Source organism: Phoxinus phoxinus (genome assembly GCF_949152265.1).
Source record: "Phoxinus phoxinus genome assembly, chromosome: 2".
Lineage (NCBI taxonomy): Eukaryota > Metazoa > Chordata > Actinopteri > Cypriniformes > Leuciscidae > Phoxinus > Phoxinus phoxinus.
Window position 1 is genome coordinate 7,458,756 of NC_136877.1, and position 23,443 is coordinate 7,482,198.

Here is a 23,443-nt window from a genome sequence, read left to right on the forward strand (position 1 = left end):
ACAGGAAAGGGTGCATATGTGTAGACTTCGCGCTCTCAAATCGCCCACAATCCTATGCGCGCAGCTTTTGCTATCTTGTTGACATTGAGAAACACCTAGTATAACTTCTAGCGTTGCCACCCGTCCCGGTTTTTCAGGGATTTTGTTTTCTTCATGGTTGTGTACATCCAATCCTGTGTCCGTAAACGGGTAAAACAGTGGATTGGCCAATGCCAGGCGTTTACTTTTATTTGATTGGAAGCTCAACTTATCGCCTAGCAACTGCCTGCGCTGTCGGTCGGTCACGCGCGCGCGCATCAACACACATCCAGGACTAAACAGCATGAGCAGTTGCTAGCTAGCTTTAAAAAAACGTTCTATTTACATCTATTGTGTGAAATTGGGGGAGAGACCGGACGAGGAGGATAACACAACAAAATCGGATGAGCCACCAGTGTCAAAGAAAAAACTATTTACAACCTATAAGAGCATGGTTGTGTGCAAGCTGTGCAACAAGGAATTCGGAACGGCTATTGCTAATGTTACACTTAATGGCAAAAATAGCAGTGGTCTGCTGGACTTGGTTAAACAAAAATAAACAATATTTTGTTGCTTAAGCTTATGTATTCAGTCATTATTCAATGGTATACTAAAAATCCATGTGAAAACTCTCACTGTTCTCAGGTCAAATATTTATATGCGATTAAAATGCGATTAATTTCGATTAATTAATTACAAAGCCTCTAATTAATTAGATTAATTTTTTTAATCGAGTCCCGGCCCTAGTTATTTTAATTTTTTTCTGAAGTACACTTACAATAGTCAAAATGGATTTGCATGAAAAATGGTTCTTCTTTGCTGCTGTAACTTTAAGACTTCTATGTAAATACTCTCTTTGCATGGGAAATGAGTTGCAATATAAGTTGCCTCTGTCCCAGCCTGAAATTCTTTCTTTCATATGTTCATTATTTATTTAATCAATGACAATGCACATTAATAATACATATGATTAATGCCAAATGTGCTGGATTTAGCCACATTTAGTTCCTGTGCAGGTTTATGTAAAAAGTATAAAGGTTTAAATGTATAATATATGAATTTATTACACTAAAGAGAAATATATATATATACATCTCATGTTCAGACTGAAATAAGGAAGTTTTCTAATGTTCATCTAACAGGTTTAACTGTATATTTGCTTTGCAAGTTTGTGCAAAATTAAGCATGCTTTTTATTTTGTTAGCTTACACTAAATAACAATGTGTGTGTGCGTCACAGGTGCGTGAGGTTCGATCTCAGCTCAAAGACATCATGGTGCAGCAGAAAATGAACCTGATCTCCAGCGGCTCTGACTGGGATGTGATCCGGAAGTGCATCTGTGCTGCGTACTTTCACCAGGCTGCTAAATTAAAGGTTCACCGCTACTTGGCATTTTTGGCATTGTAATGACTCGATTTCATCAAGTAACACCTGAAGTGTCTTCATGCCTTGTATTTGTGTGTTTAGGGAATAGGGGAGTATGTGAATGTGAGAACTGGGATGCCCTGCCATCTGCACCCCACCAGCGCTCTGTTCGGGATGGGTTACACCCCTGACTACATCATCTACCATGAACTGGTCATGACCACAAAGGTACTTCTTCCTCCTCAGGCCTTCAATGTGAAGTGACATAAGTTAGTTTGAGACGTGAGGCAAGTTTGAATTTAGCTTGCAACGCTTTCTGATCTTGTTCCTCTATTTTCCTCAGATTATTTCCTGTTGTTTTTCCACTGTTGTATTTATAAACTATTTGTATTTATGGTTACACTTTATTTTAAGGTGTCCTTCTTTCAGTGCAATTCTAGTTGAGTAGTTTAAGTACCGAGTAATATTAAATAACATGTACTTACTATAGGGTTAGGATAAGGATTTGGTTTAGGGTTAGTTGCATGTAATTATGCATAATTTCTAGTTATTACTTACTATAGTATATGCATGTAACTTGTAAGAAGGGCACTGTAAAATAAAGTTTTATATATATATAGTGCTGTAAATCGATTAATAAAATTAACTGATTAATCACACATTGTCTGTAATTAATCACAAATAATAAAAACTAACATTAAAGTTTTTAATATAATTTATATATTGTAATAATTTCACATTTAATCTCCAAATTAATGTAGAAACAACATAAAGACAGTAGCCTATATTTAAACAAACATGTATGAAAGGTCAGTGTCACCGATACCAATACCGTTACTGATGTCTCTATGAAATTGATTATTATAAAAACATTTTTTATAAATTTCCCATTAATTAAATGCATTCAGCACTACAATATAATTGAAAGCTATATTTTTTTAACATTTGTTAGGCTTTAAATAATATAACAACTAGGGGTGTGCGATATTACGATTTTTGATCGTGGACGATTAAAATGTCTCCACGATCTGCTTTTGAAGAAATATCGTAGGATCGTGCATTTTATCAGTTTGCATTTCTGGCGCCTCCGTCTCAACATACTGTACAGCGCGACGTATATCCACATGAAATGCAGAGGAACGGGACACTGTAGTTCATAAAAATGAATTATTTGCATGTGCTTTAAAGCCTTGCTGGTTAAACATGTCATTCGCTGCTGATGCGCTGTTCTAACGAGCGCTTTTCTGAGTGCAAACACCCGACGTGCGCATGCACTAAAAGCCTGTATAACAGCGCCTGATTACTGGGCTAAGTTATCTTTCGAGTCTTATTGCGCTAATACTGTCAAATACACACAAGGTTTACATAAACAAAGTTGGTTATGTCTAAAGTGAAAGAACAATAGAAAAAATTAAGAAAAAAATCTGCTTGTCAAATGCGTGTAGACTCGTTGCGCGCAGGTCTTAAAGTGACAGTAGCCCTAATAGTAAACATGCAGTCGCTTGTCCTTAAAGGGACAGTTACCCAAAAATAAAAATTCTGTCATTATTTACTCACTCTCTAATGTTGTTCCAAACCTGTATTAATTTCTTTCTTGTGCTGAACACAAAAGAAGATATTTTGAGGAGTGTGGCTAACCGGGCGGTTGCTGGTCCCCATTGACTACCATAGTAGGAAAAAACTATTTATTGAAGTCACTGGGGTACATCAACTGTTTGGTTACCCAACATTCCTCCAAATAACTTTTATTTTCAACAGAAGAGGGAGACTTATTCGGGTTTAAAACGGCTTGAGAGAATTTAAATTTTTGGGAGAACTATCCCTGTTAATAAAACAACAAAATGCAAAGAGCATCTCACTCACTCTTGACTGAGAACTTTAATAGTAGCTTTAATAAGAATCAATGTAAAATTTATACAGTAAAGTCTATGTTGTGTTTTATTTTCATATTTGTTCATTTAATGACTTTCTTCAATGCTGTTAAATACACCTGTAGCTGAAAAAATAAAGCACTGTTTATTTAATTTGTATATTAAGTTGTGTATGTGTATCTTTGTTCTTAATTTTTAATAACAAAGAAAATGACAAATATTTTTTATCTTCGCCACTTTGGCCTAAATGTCTGCCATTCTTTTTTATTTTATATTTTGTTACCTAAGGCTTTGTTTTTAAAATAGGGACATTAGTTTGGCTGTGATGCTCAGTCACTTGCAAAATAGTAAAACCAACATGAAAAGGAATCGTGATAAAATCGTGAATCGTGATTTTCCTGAAAAAAATCGTGATATGATATTTTTGCCATATCGCCCACCCCTAATAACAACTTTTAATTTAAGTGAACTTAAAACAATCTTCAAATAAACCCATTATAATAATATAAATATCACTTTTCCCTGTGCGCTTTAACATATCAGGGATCAATTTTTTCTATTGGCCCCGTCAGACCGGTTCAGATTTTTACTTGCCCTGTCAAAAAGCACAAAGTAATTGCTTTCGTTGTTTTTGTAACCTAGTAAATTGTGCAATATTTAAAAAAAATACTATTTTCTGGTAGGATATATACAGAAATTGAATAAAGTTATCAAACACTTCAGTCTTCACTGCATAAACTATAAATTAAATATAGATGAATCCTTAAAGCCACAAATGTTATTCAGTCAAGAGCAGTGAGTGAATGAATTTCTCTGTCTTTTGTTCTTTGATTATCCTTGATAACAGACCGCAGCAGGTTTATTAGGCTGCTGTCACTTTATTAGGCTCTTTACGTTCATTTAAGGCTTCATTTACCTTATTTAAGACTGTGCTTGTGAGGATACTCGACAAAATTTTGCATAATTGTGTGTGTTTTTGTCTGTTCAACCGCTGTCTGAATCTGTAGGCACAAGTCTAGACAGGAGATTCATAGACGCGCGCCAGTACAGCACTTCCTTCTCTTTTGTGTCGTATTATGCGTGAATGGTTTAAAAGCATTTGCATTAATAAGAGCATGATCGTATAGTAGTGTAACGCTAGCCAAAGCATGATGTAAAAAAACATACTGCGTTAATTGCTTTACATATTTTTAACATGTTAAATTAAAGAGATTAATCGCGTGTTAATGCGTTAATTTTGACACACACACACACACACACACACACACACACACACACACACACACACACACACACACACACACACACACACACATCAAATATTGTTCAGTATATTGTGAATATTAAATCCCTGGTGAAGAGTTATTTGATGACACGCACGTGTGTGTTTGTGTTTCAGGAGTACATGCAGTGTGTGACGGCAGCTGACGGCGAGTGGCTGGCTGAGCTTGGGCCCATGTTCTACAGTATCAAACATGCAAACAAGAGCAGACAGGTGAGAAACATCCTTCCTCAATATCACAGATTCAACACTTATGCTGCGTCTCAATTCGCGTACTATCCGTCCTAAATAGTATTTGAAAATATAATTAGTACTTCCCGAATCGTAGTATGTTGAAATGAGTGTTCCAAAGACACCCGGATGATCTACTATTTCCGGTCAGAATCAGAAGTGCAGATCGATGAACACTCTAACGGCTAATATTGCCCACAACCCATCGCGCGTTGGACGAGGATTCGGTTAGAACTACAAACATGAGTGAAAAGTGTTAAAAAACTACAGACATGGAGGACGCGCGAGTCCGGCGTTATGTAGAGAGGCTTAGATAAAGGGTTTGAGTGATTAATTATCAGTATCTAACCTGACGAAAATGTATTTATTAAATTTTGTCTACATTATATTGCATCTGCAGCAGCATTGTGAACTATTGTAAAGATACGTTTAGCCATTAACTTCTGCATCAAAATGCATCATTATATTCAAATTGCAAACACATTATTAGAGTCTCCGCATGAAAGACCCGCGACCGGCAGATGAACGTGCTACTACATTTCTCTCCGAAACGGTACGAAATTAAATTAGATTGAATTGAGGATTTTATCTGTGACAAGATGATTGACAGGGCAGTTTACGGTGACAGATCTGTTCATTAAAGATGAGGAAGTAGTATGTCCCAAAGCTTGCCTACTCTTTTGCTACACACTCAAAAGTATGTGCTTTTTCTTCACAAAAAGAGTACATACTTTTAGGGCGTAGTATAAGTAGGCGAATTGGGATGCAGCCTTACAGTACACATTCGCCTCTATCTTGGTCTCGCTCACTTCTGGTCCCTCTTCCAGGAGAACCGAAGGAGAGCCAAGGAGGAGATCACCATCATGGAGGAGGAGATGTCCCTTGCACAACAACAGATCCTGGCACGGAAAGAGGAGCAGGACAGGAAGAACAACCTGGGCAGTGTCAGGTACTTAAGCCATCACAGATACTGCTGTCACTCAGGGTTTAGAGTCACTTCCTCCTCGCACTCATGAAATCGGAATCATCCTATTTAGAAGGAAGCCATCAAACGGCTGCCGTGCTGAAATACTAATGTCGCAATTTTTGGGAAGACTATTATCCCCCTCACACCCTCCTCATCTCTTTCCTCACCTAGCGTCTCCTTGTCTTCTCCATGATGAGCTTTTCTCACCTCCCGTCTCCACAGGAGAGAAAAAGAAATAATATTGACTCCTGCCTGACCCCCATTACTGTAGCAATTTAAATTGTACCGCCTCGGACGGGGAAGAGAGAGACAGACGCTAATTTTTCAGACTAATCCGGGAAATTAATTTTACACACACCTGTCAGCTCCACAAAAGCGGGAAATGTGTCCTGTAAAATAACACTTCATTAATTAATCAGGACTTTTTATCTCCGTATCAAAGCCTTCGGCTGACTGTCCGCTTGATGGACGTCCTGACAATAATCACATTAAAAGTGGGAATTAGACTTTTGATTTGCATGATGGGGAGATGGATAATTAAGGTGCCGGCCTCCCTCTTGGGTTCTGATGCCTTCATGGGGTTTTAAATAAGCTGATAGGAAGACGCCGTCTGATCTAAGATGAGATCACAGCTCCTCTCGTCTCACCTGACCTCAATCCGGCAGGACCCACAGGTCACTCAGAGGACATTTGACACTTCTGACAAAGAAAATGCTTTGAAAATCAGTGCCATATCCACCTTACTTTTCAATGCGGAAATAAGCCAGTGTTTGGTAACACTTTACAATAAGGTTCATTAGTTAACATTAATTAGCATGAACTAATAATGACCTGCACTTATACAGCATTTATTCATCTTTGTCAACATTTACTAATAATTTAACTAACATTAATCAGTGAACTAACATGAACAAACAATGAAGAGCTGTATTTGTATTAACTAACGTTTACAAAGATGAACAAATACAGTAACAAATGTATTGCTCATGGTTAGTTCATGTTAGTTAATACATTAATTAATGTTAACTAATGAAACTTATTGTAAAGTGGTTGCCAGTTTTTGTGAATGCCACTACAGAGAAATAACGAGAAGAGTAAAAAGTGCAGTAACGGTAAAACTGTTTGCGCTACAAACTAGTGTGTTTATAATTAAAGGAGAACTCCAGCGCAAAATGAACCTTTGGTCTAATTACACATTGTTACCTAGTCAACCGTTAGATTTGTTTTCATGATTATCGAATGTAAATAGTTTTATCTCTAAAAACAGTTTAGCCTATAACGCTAGTATAACGCTAGTATATGGGGCATAGAGTAATGACAAATAAAAATCGCTTGTTAATACCACTAACAAGGCTCAAAATAGCCCCACACTAACACGGTAGCATAATGAGGGTCCCTACCTTCAAACCGAAGCATTGAGAACTTTGACAGTGTCCAGACAGTTTAATAAGAAGATATTTTATACATAGTCAACTTCACGTATACAAGCAGAAGCCATCTTTGAAAAACAGACTCGATCAGTCGATCAACGAAACACCGATCCAAATGCGCTGGACCATATAAGATTCTACACAGTTCAGCGCATTTGGATCGGTGTTTCGTTGATCGACTGATAGAGACTGTTTTTCAAAGATGGCTTCTGCTTGTATACGTGAAGTTGACTGTATGTATAAACTATCTTCTTATTAAACTGTCTGGACACTGTCAAAGTTCTCAATGCTTCGGTTTGAAGGTAGGGACCCTCATTATGCTGCCGTGTTAGTGTGGGGCTATTTTGAGCCTTGTTAGTGGTATTAACAAGCGATTTTTATTTGTCATTACTCTATGCCCTATATACTAGCGTTATACTAGCGTTATAGGCTAAACTGTTTTTAGAGATAAAACTATTTACATTCGATAATCATGAAAACAAATCTCAGATAACGGTTGACTAGGTAACAATGTTTAATTAGACCAAAGGTTCATTTTGCGCTGGAGTTCTCCTTTAAGACAATACATTAAAATGATATGGTAAGAAATACTAGTTTGCTGTATCAAGCATATAATAAAAAATATGTAATATAATGCAATACAATGCTGATTGAGAAATGAACATAAACGTTCCTCAAAAGCCTGATCGAATCCAAAATAAAAGTTTGTGTTTACATAATATATGTGTGTGTATTGTGTATAATTATTTTGTATGTATAAATACACACACATGCATGTATATATTTAAGAAAAATGTGTTATTTATATATAAAATAGTTGTTTATATATAATATAAATCATATAAAAATATATATGCAGTATATAAATGCAAATATTTCTCAAATATATACATGCGTGTGTATTTATATATATATATATATATATATATATATATATATATATATATATATATATATATATATATATATTAAATAATTATACACAATACACACATATATTATGTAAACACAAACTTTTATTTTGGATTCGATTAATCGCGATTAATCGTTTACAGCCCTATTTGATACTCACATTTTAACACGATGCGTGTTGTATGGATAGTCAGGTTAGCATAAGTTGCTTAGGTCCAGTAAATGTTCATCTAGAAATATTACTAACAGTATAAAAGTTGTTCTTCCGTTTACTTTATACAAATAATGAAATATTTCACAGATTTCAAGTTTTTCAGAATGATACTAAAAGGCCTTTTACTAGCTAAAAAAAAAAGTATAAACTATCAATCAGATGATACGAGGCATGTACGGTAGTAGAATGTGTACAAAAGGTTTTTTTCAGCAAAGTTTTGATCATATTTAGAGGCCTTAGAAATGTGTGTATCAAATTCAAACTCAAATCTCAGACTTAAGTTACTTGCACACCGAGTCCGAAATTGTCGACTGAAATTTTCACTCGTTAAAAAAAATCAATACGACCTCATGTTGTGTCGATCACGTTCACACACTGCCTCTGAAATTTTCGTCTGTTATAAAAAAATACATAAGATCGGGTTCGATTTTCTGTGTTTTTCGTAGCAGCAAGCATTTTGTGAGGTGTTTTGACAAATCATAGCAATTCAATGACGAATATGAAAAAACTTATATGAACATTTTGGATTCAGTGAGCAAGTACCTTTAGATTTGAAGGAGAGATTCATGCAATATTAATGATGTCTTCGAACACATATTTTCATCAGAGGATGTAAGCATCTAGTTAATTGGAATGTTCGATTAAATAAAGGTCTACAATGGCTAACCGTTGAGCATCAGAAAGTGAACTGATGGAGGTGTGAGTGTGTGGAGCTGGAGGGTCACGGCCCGATGGATGTGTGTGTGAGGAGGAGAGCTGTGCACTGCTGTAATTAAAGATGATACATCGCCCTGTCAGCTACATCAGACCCCCACAGACACAAACTGTCCTTTCCTCGCTGTCTATTCTTCTCATTTAACCTTAGAGCGAATCGCACAACTTCTGATGCATGGCACATTTACAGTCACATGCACAACCTTTCTATTTAAATCAACATCTTGTAATAAACATGTCTTTTCTTCATTTTCAATCAGGTCAATCAAGATCTGCACCCCAGGAAGAAAAGAAGAAGCGCCTATGACGCCAAAACGGACACCGGCCCGATTTGGCTTATAGTATCAATAATTTCACCCGCATAATATTGCAAAATATGATGTTATTATGTTCAGTTGCTGTTTTCAGTGCAATTTTTTTTAAATATGATCATCTTAGTGTTTGTCGCATGCAGCTTCCAGGTTTGGCCAGCAGTAGGAGCAATTGTATAAGGAGAAAATTTCCAGTCATCATCTCATCCTCTCAGACAGTGTATTTTTTGTTTTGTTTCTTTTGGACTGTCTGGACTGAGAAAAAAGAAAAGAAAAAAAAAGTGGATGCTTGCACTGTTGCACAGCTCCTGATCTTACATTGATTCAATGCTTAAATTAAAAAAACAAACACCTTCGTCATTCTTAGTTTTGAAGGCACTTGATCTAAAGAAAACAATCTTTATTTGACATTATAAGTATACTTAGCCCAACAACAGGGCTTTTTTTTTTATGTTTGAAGTGTTTGTATAAACCAGAGCCGGCAAATTTATTCATGTGCTTCTGTAATATTCACTTTACCCTGGAATTCTAATTCGCATCCTCTCATATTTCGGCTTGTGAAATGCAGCAGTTGTATCATTCTTTCAGAGAACACAGAGCGTCCATGAATATTAACTTCCTGTACTTTGATAGGTTAATCCCCTGTGGATGAAGCATGTCTTTGTTATTCTGACAAAAAACATTGCTGGAATATTTCATCATACTGCTGGAATCAACACTGACCAGGCGGCGGTCAAACCCTGTGTCGTCTTTGATGCAATTGGGCTGCAAGTCATTGAGCAGATCTACTGTGTACTGACAGAGATAACAGGCCTATGCTGAGAATCCACAAAAAACACACACAACATGATCAACTGCTTTCCACTGAGGGTCATTTCGCTTGCTTTCTGATTTTCAGGCCTCTGCTGTTCTGTTTGTGTTTCCGGAAGCTTTGAACTAGTCTGTTGAACTTCATTAGTGTACAGCATATCTGTATATTGTGTTTCTTTCTTTTTTTTTTCCCTTTTTTTTATGATTTAGATATGCAGAAGTCAAAACATGTCTAGACTCTGGCAAATTATGTTTTCGCAGGAAAATAGGAATAACCATATTTTTGAAAATGTAAAATTCATTCTGTGATTCAATTTTATGGTTTTATCTTCAAGATTAAAGAAGTGAACACAGCGGCACTTTGTATTGTGGTCATTGGATCACTGCATTTTAATACATTTGCACAAAACTTGGTCAAAAACAGGAAGACTGGTCTCGTCGCTTTCGCTTGTCGGAGAAAGTGTTAACGGCAGTATGAACAGTGATATCTATGGATGTTTTTTAAATTCTTTCCCGCCATTGACGGAATTTTCTTCGGTGTTTTCAGTTATAGGGTAGGGGGCACTATTACGCAAATCCGTATTAAAACACATGCAAAGAAAAAGGAGAAACAAGCGACAAAAGCATTGCTTATGCACGTTGTAGTCTTTGAAAAACAAAACATATTTTTCTTCAAAATGTGGCTTTTTTATGATATATGAATTTATAAAAATCACTATAGATCTAGTTGTCATTTAGCAACAATTAGTCATAAAAAATCATGCTAATTTATTGCTCACACACAGTATGTGAACGCTTTAGTTAATACTTAATATTTAAATGACTAGGGATTTAAAAGTTTCCCCTGAAACTATGACAACCGGCAACTCTAATGAACAATCCAGTCAGTACAGTTAGTATTATCAGTGAGAAGCCTATTGCCCAGCATGGCACATTTTGGCTCCCTGATTTAAAACACATGATCCATATCCTCGGTTATTCATCTTCACACAAACCATAAGACGGGGGTGTCAATCCTTCACCTTCCACATTTCTGCCGACTTGAGCTTCTATCCTAATTAAACACACAAGAGATTTCTGTTGAAGGTCGCCAGGATTACTTCAATTACAGGCAGGTGTGTTGAGTTAAACTGCAGAACCCCATAATCCAAAATGAGCAATGTTAGGAAACTGTGAGTTATTACCAGTGCTCGAAGTGGGCCTGTACACACCGGTGTTGTTCCGAATTCTGACCCCCATATTATAGTAATATTCCCATCCCGGAAACGCTATATGTCAACCCTTAGAAGAACCCGCACTTTTTTCTCTTCCACTTAGAGCACAGGTTATTGGATAGCGTTACTATAATTTCTTATGGAATGTTGCAGTGTTTTCCACCATTCCTCCAGTAACTTTTTCCACCATTGATGCATTTATAACAACGTTTTCCTTCCATTGAAGGAATTCTCTGCATTCCATGTTTTCACTGTTATGTGGTAGGGGGCGCTATTACACATCTGAAAGAATGAATCTCAGGATCAAAACATGAATAGAAAGAAGCAGAAGCGAGCGATACAAGCGTTTCTTACGCACATTTCAGCTGAAATGTCGTTAACAAAATACGATTTTTGTTCAAAATGTTTTATTTTATTTTATTTATGAAACTTACCCACATTCATGTCAAAGAGTATAGAGGTACTTCTTTGTTCAAGTGTTCAAGCTCCTGCAGAAATGCATTTTCATGGAATTTGCAGCAGGATAAAACACTTTTTTCAAAGACCAGCATAACAAATAAATAAATAAAGTTTTCGATGGGAGCACATAGTAACACTTCTGTGGATATTTTGCATTATAGCCACCAACAAAGAGCTCTCAAGTTAGGCGAGCTGGCTAAAAAAACGCTTTACTGAACACATGTGGCCTTAATCAAAATATCGCTGGGTGATATAACAATCAAGCAGAGGTGATTTTTGTTTTATGTATTGCAAATAGCAATACATGGGAGTGTACTGTAGAAGTATCCGAGTAAGGTTGGTGCTGAACAACACACATGCTTATAGTAGCTGTATAATATGTTAAATACCGACTTTAACGTGACTGTATGTGTTTGGGTAAGGTTGGATATACAGTTGTATAGGTCGTTATTAATTATTAATTTGAGTATTATACAGCAAGGAGGCTGTCCAGATTAAACGCATTATAAAGAAAAACTGGAACATCATTGAATGCGACCCGACTTTACGGGAAATATTCACGGAACCCCCTGGGATCAGCTTTAGGAGGCCCCCCACAATTAAAGACAAGTTAGTAAGAAGTTACCTCCCTGCACCTAAACGTGAAACTTGGCTTCGTCAACCCAAAGGAAACTTTCGTTGTGGTAATTGTAATTATTGTGAGAATATTGCTAAGACTGACACATTTATGGATGTTTTTAGCAATAAGACTTACACTATTAATAGTTTTATAAATTGCAATACTACCCATGTTGTCTATCGTTTAGAATGTACGTGTGGCTGTTTTTATATAGGCCTAACTAAAAGGAGACTAAGAGACAGGGTAGCTGAACACAGATATGCCATCCGGACTGGAAATATGAACTATCCAATGGCCAAACATTATAGAGACGCAGGACATGGGAGTGATTCGACCTTAAGGGTAGTGGGCATTGAGGCTATTCGCCTTGATGCCAGGGGTGGGGATATAATCAAACGCCTTAAACAAAGGGAGACGTATTGGATCTATTCCTTGAGGGCCACTAATCATCCAGGTCTTAATGAAGATTTTGACCTCACACCTTTTTTGTAATGGTTGTGTCTCAATAGGGACAATGTGTTGTTGTCCGTGAATGTTGACTAGTTTTTGCATGAATGTATGAATTTAGAAGTATGATTGGTCACTAGCCTATTCACATTTATTGACTCTTGGGACATATTGTGTGGAGTACACAAGATGTTTGTATTGGTGTTACTCCTATTTTTTCCACTTGGAGATTTCTTATTTTGCCTTGCATTTGTATGGTTTAACCTTTGGCATTAGACATTACCTGAACTATTGCCTATAGTGGCAAGAATTTGTGTTGCAAGTGCCAGATTGGCACACCTGAAACCAATGCAACTATAAGTATTGTTTGATTCTGTCTGTTTGTTACCAACACCCTGATGAAGGCCAGTGGGCCGATACGCGTTGGTGTTTTAATGTTTTAGCCCAAATAATAAAGGCTTTTTAACTTTTGCATCCTACTGAGTGCCTGGACTTGGATTTTTTCCAATTCTTGAGTTGTTACAGTTATAGTTTGGCACTGATGAACATTTCAATTTTGGCCATAAGATCAGTGATAAACAATGCGTGTTGTTCAGATTCCCTTTTATTACCTGCAGATGATCTTTGCTGCAGAATAAAATGAGAAGGAACAGCTCATAACTCTCCCAGAGCGGTCAAGCTGTCTTCAGGCTATTAATTTTGGTCAGTGAAAACACTGACACCTGCAGGGCTGATCTGAGAACAGCAGTGGACTGAACCGTGCTCATAACTGAACACTGAGCTCTCTGTAACCTCTATAAACATGCTTTCATAAGATTTGCTCCTATCCTTTGATCAAAAATTCATTTTAGGTGTCATAAGTTATTTTCCCATTAATTGGTGTTCCCCCCCCCCCCCCCCCCCCTTTCCAATTACAGCTGATATTCCAGAGCAGTAAAATACCTGGTGAGCTCAAAGAGAAGCCGGAAGATCAACTCTGTATCACTATTAGTGTGATCTCACCAGACATACTTCCCAGAATTCAATTATTCACCACAGCCAGGGGACATTTAATCAGACGTCCATCAGGCAGAGGTGAGGTAATACACTCTGATTATAATTATGATTGATGACCCTGTGTAAGAAAATGTCCTTCGATTCAGAGTGTTTGGCTTTTTATTCATTTTGTAAGGCATTATCATGAACAACACAAGCGGGGCATAATAGGTTACATATTACATGATGTATTGTTAACCGATTATAATGTTTGAGACATTACAGACAAAACCATTGTTTTTTTCTTGTTTTGTAAAGAAATTTTACAAAAGAAATCATAGTTTAATACTACCTGCTGTTTGAGTTTTAGGTCATTGTTTAATGAGTGACAAAGTGTGTTGTTGGGTGAAAGTCTTTTCTAATGTTGTGGTAGAATGACTTGATTTGAGACGTACCCCAGTTTCACAGACAAGGCTTAAGGCAGTCCCAGACTAAAATGTACGTTACTTTGAGCTGTTTTAACTGAAGGCATTTTGCACAGACGTGTCTTAAAACATGTCAGTGCCATTGTTTTGTCTCAAGATACACACAGTAATGTTTTTTTTTTTCTAAGGCATGTTTATAAAAGCTACTTAAATGCCCTAATTGAACTAAGGCCGAATCCTGGCTTAATTTAAGCTCTGTCTGTGAAAATGGGCTGAAGTGTTTTGGCAGTTTTAGTGGATTTTGAACGTTTGGTCATGAGAACCGGAGTTTGAAAAGTTTTGAAAAACAACAAAAAACGCAATTCTAAATGTTTTTCTGATGCTAGACTTTTATTTTGAAAGACGAGCGTGTGCTGTTGACACTACTGTCACTTCTTAGTGTCTAAAAACGTAACTTTCATAACTTGTTACGAAACAAAAAGTCTCTCACCTTAGAAAAACATAACTTTCCTGTCCTGTCAGTCAGACGTTATACTGTGCTTGTAGCGTGCACTCTTCAGTTGCACGCGCAAATGTGGCGGTGCGCGCTGTATCACTTCAGGCAAAAGAAAGTACGATATACACTTGGCTATAAGTTTTGGTACGTCTGCCTTTACATGCACATGAACTTTAATGACACACCATTCTTACTCCGTAGGGTTTAATATGGAGTTGTCCAACCCTTTGCAGCTATAACAGCTCCAACTCTTCTGGGAAGGCTTTCCACAAGGTTGAGTGTGTTTATGGGTATTTTTTTTACCATTCTTCTAGAAGCGTATTTGTGAGGTCATGCTCATCCATGTCTTTATGGACCTTGCTTTGTGCACTGGTGTGCAGTCATGTTGAAAGAGGAAGGGGCCGTCCCCAAACTGTTCCCACAACGTTGGGAGCATGAAATTGTCCAAAATGACTTTTGGTGTCCTGAAGCATTAATTGTTCCTTTCACTGGAACTAAGGGACCGAGCCCCACCCCTGAAAATCAACCCCACACCATAAACCCCCCTCCACCAAACTTTGGCACAATGTAGTCAGGCAAGTACCGTTCTCCTGGCAACCGCCAAACCCAGACTCGTCCATCGGATTGTCAGACAGAGAAGCGTGATTCGTCACTCCAGAGAATACGTCTCCACTTTTTTACACCATTGCTTCCAACGCTTTGCATTGCACTTGGTGATGTAAGGCTTGCATGCAGCTGCTTGGCCATGAAAACCCATTCCATAAAGCTCTCTACGCACTGTTCTTGAGCTAATCTGAAGGCCAAACAATGTTTGGAGGTCTGTAGCCATTGACTCTGCAGAAAGTTGCCGACTTCTGCGCACTGTCCACCTCAGCATACGCTGACCCCGCTCTGTTTACGTGGCCTACCACTTCGTGGCTGTTGTTACCAACCGCTTCCAATTTGTTATAATGCCACTAACAGTTGACCGTGGAATATTCAGTAGTGAGGAAATTTCACGAATGGACTTATTGCACACCTATCACGGTACCACGCTTAAATTCACTGAGCTCCTGAGAGCGACCCATTCTTTCACAAATGTTTGTTGAAGCGTCTGCATGCCTAGGTGCTTGCTTTTATACAACTGTGGCCATTGAAGTGATTGAAAAACCTGAATTCAAGGATTTAGAGGGGTGTCCCAATATTGGCTATATAGTGTACATATAGTGGGTCGTGGCTTGATGACCATGGGAAAATGTGGGTCCCATGGCCATACCAGTTGAGAACCATTGTCCTAGCAATTGAGAAAAAAACAGAAAAAACAACGAATCCACTGAGCAAATTATATCTGTTAGTTCTAATTTGTACCCTATTTCCCCTGAAAATAAACTGAGTTTATAGTATTTTTGTGTTTTTAGCAATATGAAATAATAGACAGACCACCATACACTATTTTTCTCTTCCCTCTCATGATGGTCTCTGGGAGAAGCTTCCCTCACCCTCTTTAATGAGGCAAATCTCTGATATTGGCTGACATTTTAAAATCCTCTTCCTGAATGGCAGTGCCAGCAGTCATCTTTACAAGAGATTTCCGCTGAAGGTCTTTGTGATGATGGAGTGAATTATAATGGCCTTGGTGTCTGTGCGAAGAGGAGCCAGTGGCTTAAGAGTAAAACCTCACCTCACAGATGAGCTCTGGGATCCCAAGATGCTTTGGGTCTTGAAGCCTGTTCATTTTACAAAGGGGTTTAGACCAGATGTCCTCCGCTCTGCTCTGAGATTTAGGGTGACTGAAGAGTGAAGGATCATGTCATGTATTTGTCAACAAAGAGAAAAGCAATAAAGAGTGAGTCTCCACTCAGACTTTCAATGGGAAAGCCTAATGCCTAAAACATTCAGTTATGCTTTCTTAACCGACACAGCCAGGCAGTTTCAAACAAAGACGCGGGTCTTCCAGCAACGCTCAGTAGTGGTGTTTTGTCCCTGAAGGAATCAATGGCTGTTTCCGAAAACTTAGGGGCTGTTTACACGACACCGTTTTCAACTAAAAACTTAAGGGTACGTTTACACATCAACGATATGCTTAAAACTGAGGTTTTTCCTTTGAGTTCGCCGCATACAGACGACACCATTGTCAAAACGATCACCATTCACACGGATCCGCGAAAATGACTAAAAACGCTGTATTCTGCTGCCAGACCATTAGATGGCGTTGAAACACTATATTGAACATGTAATACGCATGTGCATGATGCGTTTTCAGAGATTCACATTTTTGATGTTCACACGGAGACCGTTTTCAAAAACGTGCACTTTCAAACCCGTTTTCAAAAGTTTGCGTTTTCAGGCATCCAAAGTCAGGCACATTGTCGTGTAAACGAACCACCAAAAACGCATAAGTTTTATGTATTTAGTGGAAAACGGTGTCGTGTAAACGTCCCTTAAAACTTTTTATGCATTCTGGCCGTTCATTTACACGACAATGGCGTTTTGGGTGGCTGAAAACGCAAACTTTTGAAAACGGAGTTGAAAGTGCACGTTTTTGAAAACGGTGAAAAAGTTTTTAAAATCGTGTAAACAATAAAAACGCAAATCTCTGAAAACTATGATATCATGCACATGCGTATTACATGTTCAATGGCATGTCCTGGCAGCAGAATACAGCATTTTTAGCTGTTTTCGTGGATCCGTGTGTATGGGGATCGTTGACAATGGTGTTGTGTGTACGCGGAAAAGGAAAACCGTCTCAGTTTTAAGCATATCGTTGTCGTGTAAACGTACCCTTAGGCAGCGCAGCGGACTTGTTGCCTCGTGCCCTTTCAGACAATGACTCTGTAGGCAGCGTTTGCGCAAAATAGAGAAAGTTTTGATGATAACTTTACTACAATAGTAATTACATGTTGCAAATGACATCAAAAGTAAATGTTGGTTTGGGTCAAAAACTGACCACCAACCGCAACTTTCAGACGCCATCTTTATTTGTTTTTAGCTCAACTGTCACAGAATGGAAAGCACAGGATTGTGGGATATCAAAGGCAGCAAAGGATACATCTATGCTGGCTTCACAAATCGATCAAATGAAGGTGTCTCAAGAGACTTGAAGTGAACCTAACATCACATTCGGACATGCTTTGATGCCTTCCTACCTTGGGATGCGTCCTCCGAAGGCTGCATTTGTCAGTTTTTCCGGATGCAACTACTGTTATTGAACAAGTCGGATTGGAGTGAATGATTCAAAGACTTACTCATAGCTATTTGTTGCCATCTGTTGGCGTAACAATGTAACTTGCTGAAAAATCCTCACTATGCAGACTGACAGGCTGCGTCTGAAATCGAATACTCGGAGTAGGTACTTCTTTTAAATAAGTTCTAACCTCACGACCGTTATATGTTCTATATAGTACGAATGTAATCCGGACTTAAAATATTCATCATCATATTGCGTTTGACTGCCATAAAAAGGAACACTAAAGACATTTTTGTACCTTAAAATAATGTTTCCAAAACCGTATCAGTGATTCATCAAGTCGTAACAGGGTGAAAGGCACTTCTGGATTCGTTTTGCGGCCCTATATCTGCTATAACCACACTATGTAAGTTTGCCAGACCGGGTCGCGTTTCTGTAGTTCGAATGAGACATAAGAAAACAACAAATTTGACTTGCTTTACCTCAAGCGTTACAATAGTCTTTTTAATTTTTTTTCTCGTTTCTGATGTCGCAATTACATCATACTTTCATGAAATCATGCAACATACCTTGTCTGTGGACATCGTTCATTCCAAAGCCGGTGCTGGATAAACACATAGACAGTATATAAGATAAACAGCGAGCGTGCGTGCGACAGTAGACAAATTTGCGACAGCAGACAAATTTGGACATACTCTTTTCATATAGGCTACTGTTTTCATCTACTATATGTGGGGAAATCTGCATATTCAGATGCAGCCAGAGTATTTCTGAATAATTAATGTAGGCTGCACTGAAAAAATTTAGGATTTACTTTAAAACAATTTTCACTCAGAAATTGCTTGTAAGGTTCAACAAATAATTACAAAGAAACGACAAGTAACACATTGGATGTGATGTGATTTTTTTAAAAGTAGAAAGCCTGAAATAGCATTTTCTTGTAAAACCTACTCCAATAATCTTTGTTTACCAATTCAAAATATATATATATTTTTTACAGTGTATGTACAAGTGATTCAAACTGAAAAGTCCTATATTGAATAAAAGATGGTGTAATTAAAATATTATTAATAAATTTTAAGTACCTTCAGCCCTTATTTAAAATTTGTAAATATGTCACTTGTTACCTAATTGTAATAATCATAAATGAGTCGTCTATAATGCTGCATGAATAAAGTCGCACTATTTCCTTTTTTTTTTTTGGAACAACCCACTCATTGGGTTGAAAATGAGCTGTGCGAAAATCAGCAGTACCTACTACACAAATGCATATGACCCGCATTTTATTTACGCTATTGTTCACAGTCCTTCCTCATTATTTACGACATAATCACAACCTTGTTTTGCATGCGATTATGGTTGTGTAGCTTCAGGGCACCAATGTGTTTGTGAAGTCTGTTTCACAAGAATTGGCCTTAAACCCACAAGAATTGGCCTTAAACACACACAGTGCACAGGGAAATCCGGAGTATTAATAACATATATTGGTGTCCATTAGTTTCTACAGGCACCTTTAGTGTTGGATATTGACTGTTGCATATTGATTTCGCTGCTTGTCACTTGTGTTCAACTTTCATTGACTCCGAACACTTCAAACAAGCCCTCTCATTCACTGACACGCTCTCCACACACACTCTGCATATGTGAGCGCAACACAAGTATCAGTACAACTCGAGCAGGAGGATATTATTCTAAATAGCATCATGATCTGAAATAGAAAATGAAAGCATGTGCTTGACATGTTAGGAAAATAGATCGTTTGCTGCTGTCTTCCGTGTCATCCACTGAAATGCTTTCATTTAATCCTTGCTAGTTACGAAAGCAGCCGAATACAAACATGTATCACTTTTATTGACTGATTTGTGTTTATAGGAAATGCAGGATGACAGCAAATAAGGCATGAGATTATTTAATAATTTAAAAATGCTATTAATGTCGCTGGCTGACTGATATGACATCACTGAAATCTTTTCATTGCCTCTTTAACGTAAAATCCAATAAAATATTATATATTAGGCCATCATTCATACGAGGCATTATTATGTGATTGATTCATGTACAAATACGAGTATTACTTTTAACTTTTCTAAACCACAAACTATGACAGAAGCAGCATAGAAACTTTAGAATTTACACTCACATTCATCTCTGTAAACTATAATGTAATTAGGAAAAAAATTCACAGTAGAATGTTCATTAAATATGAAGTATTGTATGTCTACAAATTTCATTTGAAATGCAAAAATAAATCAGCAGCTAATGTCCGTATCTAAATGAACACGCGGGGAATCAGATACTCAGTGCAGAGCTATTCAGAAATAAATCAAGTTGTATCAACATATGAGATTTTCTCATGTCGAAGATGAGTACATGGATTCTCATGCTGGTCCAGGTTTGTTTGTGTTGCTCAGATGCTGGTTGACCAAGAAAATCTGTCTGGTTATGGCAGTAAAGCGACCAGGGAAAAACCTTAAAGCAGTGTAAGATGGCTTGCTGCTCTTAAAGGGGAACTATGACGTTTTTTTTCTTTTTCGGTTAATTTACCGAACAGCTTCGGAGTCATTGGAATGGTTATATGACTTTTTTCGGGTTGAATGGTGGTCGTCTCGCTTCCCCCTGGTGCCTGTGAGCGGAAAAAACACCTTTGCAACTTTGGGCTGGCAAGCCACCAGCCTCAGCGTCAGGATGTATCGTGTGATATCATGTCTCGCGATGTAACAAATTGCTTTACGACAAAATAAATCTGCTAAAATTCTGTCATTATTGCGCTCCCTCACGCTGTTCGAACCCGAATGAAGAAGACGTTTTAAAGAATATCCCGTCTGCTTTGATGTCGTTGATCTACTAGCCTCTGGTATCTAAGTCGCCAACGAGTTTTTACGACAGTGTTGTCGAATATCTATTCCGAAGCTGTAGGGGAGCTCTATAGAGAAACCTGCGAGCAAAAAGCGAGAATACAGCGAAGAAATTCCCGAAAATGCATAGCTCTGCTTTAACTGGTCTTCCAGTGTGGTTTTCGCTCTTTTTTGTCTGGTCAGGCTGGAAGAGATCATATAAAGTCCAGCTTGGTCAGCCTGCGAGGTCATCCTAAACCAGCTTAGACCAGCAAACCATCTTAGACTGGTTTCAGCAAGGTGTAGTGAACCAATTGACCTTGCGACAGTAATTACTTCACCTTGCCCAGGGCTTTTCTAGGGCGGGTGCGCTATGACCATCAAACGGCTCACTCGCTGATGTACCTGATTGGAATAAACAACCTCAAATACAGTTGATCATAGTGAAAAACTAAACAAAACTGAATGTACAAGATTTTATATCAGGTTATGCTGAAACACCAAGGGGCTGTTTACACGACACCATCTTCAACTAAAAATGTAAAACATTGTATGCCACTTTGGCCGTTCATTTACACAACAATGGCGTTTTGGGTGCCTGAAAACACAAACTTTTAAAAAAATGGTTTCAAAGTGCAAGTTTTTGAAAACTATCCATACCATAACAACACATTTTGAACATAATGTTGGGAATTTGCCAGAAAAGGAGGTTTGTATGTCAGACAGTTGAGAAAATGTTTTCCTAGAAACTCATTGAGTCAGAAAGGATCCAAGAGATCCATCCATGTAGCCGTCCATGTTGTTCCAGGCACTCGCGCTTGGAGGTGATCACGAAGTGCTTTCTTCTTCCTCTGACACTTTCTTCACTGTAAGAAGCAAACAACATTGAAATGTATTTACTGCCAACTCATGATGAACAAGGTCATTACTGATTCAATGGGCTTCTCCAATTAACTAAACAACCATTATGCACATCATAATAACATTTGTGTATATGACATCGGCAAATACATTTTCAAATGCAAACGAGCTTTCACGCTTATATTCTATTCAGACAGCGTCTCTATCTCTCTCTCTCTCGGCTGGCTTTTGTTTCTTCCTTCCTCTGCTTTTCATTTCTGAGAGCACTGAGGGTCTGAACACTTTTGCATGGAAGAAGAAAGGTCAAAGGCTACTGATGATATCTGTGCCATGTTCCCTAAATATAATGAGCACTCTCATTCTTGAACAGCTCATCAAGGTTTTTAGTCGAGCCTTTTGCTCTCTCTGGAAATAAATTCAGCTTATTAGCCAAATACGCATCTCTTTTTTCGCCTCGTCTCTGTGGCTGCATGTAAATTTCACCCTTTATTTAAGGAGAAAATCACCGTTGCACGTATTCCCCGAACTCTTCGCTGTCTCCGCCAGACAGCTTAACATATACAATGGGTTTGTCGGCGACTTCAGCGGCATGGCTAATGCGAGACCTTTTGTGCTGTTTAATTCCGGAAGGATAAACAGGCTTGCGCATGCAAAATTATTCAAACACAGATAATTAACCAGGGAAACAATCAGCTGTATGAATAATAATCCACAGTGGTAGACATTATAACTTTTGAGCATGAGAATAAGATGGATGTGAGTACCTTGGGCATGAGCTTATCAAATAAAGCTCGGTAAATGTACCCTGAATGAAATGAGTCAATCATTTTAATGTGTGAAAGAAGCCCCGAGGAGAACAAATAAGCAATCACTGCATCACGCCGGGCGAGCAAATGAACCTGCTGCACAATTAGGCAGGGTCACATTCAGCGAAGGCTGCGAGCACTCCACGTGCTAATGAGATCTGTGTGTCAGAGAGAGAGAGACAGTTACCGCCTGAATAAAAAGCTTACAACCAGAGCACTTACGGTGGTATAGATAGCACTTCATTAAGGACACTTTCACACCAAAGCTTCTGGTGTGAACGGAAGTGGATTTGACGTCAGAGTTTTTTTCTTTTCTTTCTTGGTTATAAAGAGCAACCGTCGAGTTCTCTTCAAAAGCTGGTCTGGGGTGGTCACAGTTGGCAGGAACAGTCTGTTCCAAGTCACAGAAGTGAACTACTAATTCAAGTGCTGCTTTGTTCATTTAAAGATTTGGTGATGAATACAAAGTGACAAAAAAAACCCGGAAAAGTGTGGGCTTTAGTACTCGCAGTGCTAGTGACGCCAACATACTGGGGTTTGGGATTCAAAGGTAAAATGAGAAAAGAGGCTAGTTAGGTCAGGGGTGACGTCAGATTTGGACCAAGATATTAACCCTCCCCCCGCCAGCATTTTTGCAACACCCCCAAAGCTTCACAGTCCTGTAGCTCGTCCTGGGTCAACATTTTATTCAGTAACGTTAGGCAGTTTTGATTTATATGCTGTTTAATGTTGATGATCGTGTTATTTTACATATGCATATGATAACATATGAGATCACTCGTTTCTGCACCTTTTTCACCTGTGTTTTGATCAGAAGATTCTGTACTCATTTAGAAGATGTGTAATAGCACCCCCTACCGTATAACAGTGAAAACATGTAAAGCCGGAAAATTCCGTCAATGGCGGGGAAAGAGTTAAACAAAAGCTTAGTAAAAAGTGTGCCACATTTGTCGCGCTTGAGACAAACTTCAGGATTTGTAAAGGATTTGTTTTGTCGTAGGGCAGCCTTTGATCAC

At 38.1% G+C, this 23,443-nt stretch overlaps 2 protein-coding genes across 7 annotated transcripts in view; one reads left to right on the top strand and one right to left on the bottom strand.

Moving 5' to 3' along the window:
• dhx38 (DEAH (Asp-Glu-Ala-His) box polypeptide 38) overlaps positions 1-10,479 on the top strand; it is a 39,121-nt gene extending 28,642 nt beyond the window's left edge. For both annotated transcript variants that reach the window (XM_079589331.1, XM_079589330.1), the window contains exons 23-27: positions 1,258-1,392; positions 1,486-1,611; positions 4,654-4,749; positions 5,595-5,716; positions 9,265-10,479. In XM_079589331.1, the coding sequence (XP_079445457.1) occupies positions 1,258-1,392; positions 1,486-1,611; positions 4,654-4,749; positions 5,595-5,716; positions 9,265-9,346 (561 nt within the window). In that variant the 3' untranslated portion in view covers positions 9,347-10,479. The remainder of the gene's footprint in view (positions 1-1,257; positions 1,393-1,485; positions 1,612-4,653; positions 4,750-5,594; positions 5,717-9,264) is intronic.
• A 9,139-nt stretch (positions 10,480-19,618) lies between these two features.
• Positions 19,619-23,443, bottom strand: part of pmfbp1 (polyamine modulated factor 1 binding protein 1) — a 215,001-nt gene continuing 211,176 nt past the window's right edge. For all 5 annotated transcript variants that reach the window (XM_079589287.1, XM_079589286.1, XM_079589285.1 and 2 more), the window contains one exon: positions 19,619-21,626. In XM_079589287.1, coding sequence (XP_079445413.1) covers positions 21,624-21,626 — 3 coding nt within the window. In that variant the 3' untranslated portion in view covers positions 19,619-21,623. The remainder of the gene's footprint in view (positions 21,627-23,443) is intronic.